The sequence below is a fragment of the Amaranthus tricolor genome, chromosome 15 (genome assembly GCF_026212465.1).
Source record: "Amaranthus tricolor cultivar Red isolate AtriRed21 chromosome 15, ASM2621246v1, whole genome shotgun sequence".
In the NCBI taxonomy this organism is placed as follows: Eukaryota; Viridiplantae; Streptophyta; class Magnoliopsida; order Caryophyllales; family Amaranthaceae; genus Amaranthus; species Amaranthus tricolor.
The window spans coordinates 7,779,347-7,785,668 of record NC_080061.1 but is presented as its reverse complement, the minus strand read 5'-3'; the positions used below and the strand labels follow the sequence as shown (position 1 = coordinate 7,785,668).

Below are 6,322 nucleotides of genomic sequence, written 5' to 3'. Positions count from 1 at the left end.
ATAAACTTAAAATTAGCAGTTGTGCAAATTCCATGAGATAGAGGGAGTAATAATTAAACACGAATTGTTGTGAGAGATGGTCTTTTCGAAAAATACATTAGATATATGAGCTAAAATAACTAAATAGCACAAATAATACAAATTAAAGAGAAAAAAAAATACAAGCTTTCTGTTTTGAGGTCGTCTTAAGAGACGATCTCTCAGAAGAGTAGATGTTAATTAAAACAATAATTTTAAAATCAAGTCATATAAAATGAAAGAACTAAATTGAGTTTGCTATAGAGATAATCATTCCTTAATTAAAAACAATTTAGCTTCTCTTCATTTTTATTCAATAAAATGACCCACCACCTACATTTTGATATTTACATTGTGGTTTAATTATTGAGATAGATAGTTATTATGTTGTGATTGTTGTTTGTGTCATTTTTGTTGAGCATTATATAGCTCTTTCTTTTTCTTTTTATTGAGAAATTATATCCCTTCTTCATTATGGTTGTACTACTTGTTGTTTGGTTTATTATTATTGTTAATGTTGTTGTTTTTGATTGTTATTATTGTAGTTATTTACTATTATTGTTTTTTAAAGTTATGGTTAGGATTGTTGTTGATTATTTTGTTGTTGTTGCTAGTTGTAGTTGTTTCTCTTCATGTTGATGTTGGAGTTGATGTTGTTGAATAGTGATTGTTGTTAGTGTTGATGTTGTTGTTGGTGATGTTGTTGTTAAGTTGTGGTATTATTGTTAATGATGATGATGTTTTGGCCGGTGTCTTAGTGGTGTTGTTAATGGTTAGTTAGAATTTTCGTTTTAGGGTTAAGTATGATTTATTGTTAGGGTATAGGGTTAGTTATGATTCAGAGTTACGATTTAGTTAGGGTTTACAGTTACGATTTAATTAAGATTTAGAAAGTTGTTGTAGTTGTCGCTTTCATTATTGGAGGATGGCAAGGCCTTAGAAAGCAGACTGATGCTTAGTCTCATCACCTTCATTGAATTTTATCATTTATTTAGGATTAGCGAGTGTTTGGGGATGATAGGATAGGCATCACTACTAATCTCGACCTACCACACATTACAACATTATTAGAGAGGTGAAGGTAAGAGATACTATAACACCCCCATAATTAGGTCTAATACTTGAAATCACCTTGGGAAAATATGAACCCATTTCTAATCATGCAAGAATTACTATCACATCTATTTATAAGAAATAAGAATAAGACTAAACAATTATAAAATAACTCAACTAAACAAGTTTTACAGCTTAAAAAATTTCAAACCCAAATAAACATCCTCATAAAAGTTAAACTAGAACTAAAACAATATTTAGATCAATATTTATATAACCGCTACAAATAGTTTTTAGGTGAATTTCACTTCACAGTTCCAAGCGATTGTTAACCTGCAAAATAAGAAGACAAGAAAAAACAAGGAAGCATCTCCCAAAATTAGGAAATTGAGTAAATTCTAATTATATTTTGTAAAATAATTAAAGATTGAAAAAAATTTAAGAAAATAATATATAGTCGAATTGAAAATCAATTTGTGTACATAAGGCAATACCACATAAGCAATTAATTAATTAATTTAAGGGAATGAGAACGTCAGTAGACCGAGGCTTTGCCTATAACTATTTCATCAAGGAAATCGTTACCTTAATTAATCAAGACCAACAGAGTAGTCTTAAATAACCCTAGTGTACACATCACTCTTACTTTCATCACAACATATAGAAGGATGATCTTACATCGTTTGTAAAAAGTATCAAACAAGATCTAATGACAGCTAGGGATGGTCATGGGTCCAAGACCTTGTAGGGCCTGCCCCTTACCCGCCTCTTTTTAAGAGTTTGGGTCTTATTTTTGGAGACCCATTGAATCTGAATCGAATCTGAACTTAAAAAATAATAGACAGATTCGGATTCATATCGACCCAATTCCAACTTCTAGACCTGAATCCCAAACCCGCCCCTCAAACCCATACCGGAACCCAGATAATAATCAAATATTCAGACTCCATTTCTCGTCTGATTTGAAAGGACGATGTTAGTGCGCTTTTGAGCTTTATTTTTTGGTATTGTATACCATTTTTTGGCAGTTTTTATTTTGCCAAATAATCAAAGGCTTTTTCAAGCTTTAAAAGTCTCAAAGACTAATATTCCTCATTTCAGTTTGTAAGTACTCATGTTAATTTATTGTTTACTTATTCAATTCAAATCCTTTTAACTTTTGACCATTATTTTACAATACTTAGAAAAGTAATACTCTTCTAAAATAATATATTTTCTGTGTTACTTTGAATGTGCCTAATTTGATAAATAAAGTACTCATTAAAAAGTTAAATGAAAGTTAAAAGAGACAAATTTTGAAAAATGGAATAGTATATAGTGTGACAAAAAATATGAATATATTGAATTTGTATTTGAATTTGTGGATTTGAACTAGAGTTTGTTATAGAATTTAAACGTATATAGATGACGCTATAGATGTCAAAAAAGTATTAAATATTTGTAAAATATGTTAATAAGTTCCTTAAAAAATATGAAAAACATAATGACTTACAAAAGGCTCCAATTTGACAAATTAACGAGACTTTTTTATACCATTAAGGACCCTAGACTCATCAGATTCGGAGGATCTGGGTCTAAAATTTTGCACCCTTAAAGTCCGAATCCAAGCCTAGACAATAGGGTCCGAATCTACCTGAATCTGCCCCATGACCATCTCTATTAACAATTATACTAAACAAACAGAGCAACTTATTCAACACTCTATACTTTGATCACAATAAATAGAAAGAATTAATTTCCCTTAAGTGATTTTATAAATTTTAATAATTAAATCATTGAACATCAAATCAAGAAATCAACAATACATCAAATTACAAGTTGAGGTTTTAGAGAGTTAAAAGAGAGTTGAAACTCAAACTAAACACTTTGAATTGCCATAATAATGTCTCAATATATAACCACTTTATGGGTTCGACTTTTCTAGGATTCTGATCATGCAATTTTACGATTTAAAAATAGCTAAGTAATTCGAATCTTAAGTATAATGATATTGTTGGTAGGACTAAACATTTCTAGTTAAAAATAATTTTGAGTGGTAGGATCAGAGCACAACACTGTTATCTAAAAACCCAATCATCCGATCGTATGATCTAAACCTATCATCGATTCCATCCTACCCCTAACCAATCCCAACAAAAATCTTGATCTTGATAACATTGGGTGCCAATCAATTTTAGTCACTAAACTTCTAACAAGTCTATCTTAGTAGATGCATATTCAAGATGACCTACAAGGAAAGCTGTAGGCAAATGCCTATGGACAATAGAAACAAGTTTGAGCTCTTTGTATAAACTATATATATATATATATATATATATATATATATATATATATATATATATATATATATATATATATATATATATTGTAGAGTTCTATTACAAAAACGAGAAAATCAAACTCCAAGTCGACATCCAAATCGTTTCGTTATCTGCAACAATATCTACTCGTAACAAAACAACGAGAATACATCGAATATTATAGTTCCAAATTCATACATACATTCTATATCATTCAACACATCATTTTCTGTAAATATTATTCAATGATCTTTGTGATCCACTAAACAAATCCAATATATGATTCTCCAAATCATCAGCAGTGTACTTAATGTACTTGTCGCTGATTTCATTGCTGTGTCGCCCCACGAATGTTCGATATGCTTGGATCACCTTAAGCGACGTTGAAATTCGTAAATCTTCCTGAAGTTGAGAATCTTTGATCAACCAACCAGTTTGATTCCTGTAAACTTCCTCGAACGCAGCATAAAAGTTTCTCAATCTTTCTTTTAAGATGTTTTTCGTGCTTGAATTTGAGCCGGAATTTTGAATTCCATCGTCTCTTAGAAGCGATAGAATTGAACTCCAGGTTGCTCGTTCGTAATTCATCGCCTGCTGCTGGAACTTCCCGTTGTGCCTTTTGATCCAATCGTCTCCAAATATGTCTCTAAGCTCCGAGTTTTTGACTTTTTGTGCCATATAATGAACGTTGTTCATGAGGAAGAAATGCTGCAACGCGACATCCCGGTATAACTTCGACTTTTCATCGATATTAGCTATAAGCGCTGATGTCATGGATCGGAAATGGAAAGTCATTGGAGCAAAAGAGCCATCCAATTGATTCGGTTCATCGGTAAATGCAACAGATTCGGCTGATGGAGAAAGTGATTCGTCTCTTTCAGCGTCTTCAAGGATCTGATTTAGAGTGTCTCGGTAATCAGTGAGGAGCCTGAGGTAGTTCATGACGTACTTCGTTAGATGATGGGTCCCACCACCGGCAAATGGATTGACCGATGCATTGGTGGCAATTGCGTTCTTGAATTCGAGAAAAGTCGCCCTTACTGCATCACCTAATCTCCGTAAAACCTCACAGAACTCATCCCTAACAGCCTTATCAGTATACAAGGAGTTTATATCGGGTTGGAGTTGAACTAAAACCTCGTACATATCAAGGACTCGAAACAGTTTTTCAGGCTGCCGAGGGCTCACAGCCACAGCATCTCCGAAACTTAACATCTGCATAAAAGCAGCCTTCGATAAATCAGTGAAACACAAATCACTCAACGAGCCAAACCCACCAAATATCTCATCGCTTAGCCTCTTCTCGCTTGCAAGATAGCCCCGCACAAAGATCTTAAAAGCCCAAACCCATCGCTTGATTTGGGAATCCAAGCTCGCCCATTCCATCTTGAGGACATCATCTATGCTTAGAGGCTCAACTTCGAGGGCAAAGAGGCATCTACTAAGGGCATGTTTTCGAGAATTAACAAATGCCCGTGAACATTCTCGGTCATAATTAGAGACGAGCATCAAATTAGCAATACATTTCAGGTCCGGAATTACATCCGGGTGCACTAAATCGACAATGAAATCTTCCAAGTTTTTGCCAACAGACTCTCTTTGAAGTGAATCCTCCAAAGGGTCATCATCCAACGAATACGGACTACCAACCGCACCATCTCCCTCACTAGAGCGAAACGACATGTGTTCCGGCTCAAAAGGTTGGCTATGCTGAACTATTATGTGCTCAAACTCTTGTTCGAGTCTAGCCATTGCAGTCTGAAGAACATCATGAGCTTTCCTTAAAAGCTCAACTTCTTCATCATCCTTACTCAAACATAAACTCTCGAATCTCTCGGTCAATGCGCGTGCTTCATCGACCGCCTTTAGGTACTCAGAAACATCTTCAGGACCAGAATCCCATATCATAGATTCGTCCGAAACCCGATTCATGATCTTATCAGAAATTACACTCAGATACTGTTCAGTCTCACTAACACCCTTTATAATAGACTCATTAACAGTCTTCGGATCATCAACCATAGTCATAGTGGTCAATTGTGCACGAAGATCAACCAGAATCTTCCTCTCATCTTGAGATAACAATTTTTTAGTCCCTAATGCTGCAACAATATGCTGAGCAGCTGCAATAAGGTCTCCTTCTGCATTTTTTGCAGGAAGCTCAGCTTCATAACCCCCCATGAATTTGATGGGCCCACTTCACTCCTTTGAAAACCCAAATCCCTACTTTTACTTCTGAAACAGTAAAACCCTCAAAAACATGAAAAACCCAGAAATTTTTCCATAAAAAATAGCTGAATTGAAGTTGATTTGAATAAAAATAAAGAAGCTAGATTAGGGTTTAGCTCATCTAACCCTATACTTTAATAATATTCCACAAACAGTATAAAAAGCAAAGTAGATAAGGACAAAGCTTAAACCCACAACAGTAAAAGAATTATACAAAGAATTCTACAGATGGGTTCTTAAAAAAATCAAAAAATGTTGAAACAAGCAAGAAAACTGACCTTAAAGCAGCTAGATCTATCACACTGAGTTCTCCAAAGATGATTGAAAGAAGAGTTGAATAGTATGAACAAGACCCTTTTTCAAAAGTGGGATAAATGATGAAAAAATGCATAAAAGAACAACATTAGTAGTGTGAGTATTGTGAAATGAAGAAAAAGAAGGGAAGATTGAGATACTTTAATGGAGTATTTCAAGATGAAAGTGTTGGCTGGATTTCTGCAATTGTAGTAATGTGTTGGTCCACAGGAAGAGAAGAGACTATATCAAAATTTGGAGTCTCAAATTTCCAAGTATGAGTGACCAAGTCTCATACTCTCATTCATTGTATACAAATTTAGTCGATCCATTTGACAAAAAAAAGCTCCAATAAAAAATAATTAATTGAGGCGAATCAAATGGATGGAGTATAATGGTATCTTTATGCGTTAGTACTTACTACTTAG

At 33.9% G+C, this 6,322-nt stretch overlaps 1 protein-coding gene across 1 annotated transcript; it reads right to left on the bottom strand.

The window, feature by feature from the left end:
- Positions 1–3,480: 3,480 nt before the first annotated feature.
- LOC130801831 (exocyst complex component EXO70E2) lies at positions 3,481–6,322 on the bottom strand. Its single transcript, XM_057665731.1, has 2 exons — positions 5,879–6,322; positions 3,481–5,606 (listed from the first exon to the last, which is right to left on the bottom strand). The coding sequence occupies exon 2, from the start codon at positions 5,550–5,552 to the stop codon at positions 3,594–3,596; it is 1,959 nt and encodes a 652-aa protein (XP_057521714.1). The 5' UTR covers positions 5,553–5,606; positions 5,879–6,322; the 3' UTR covers positions 3,481–3,593.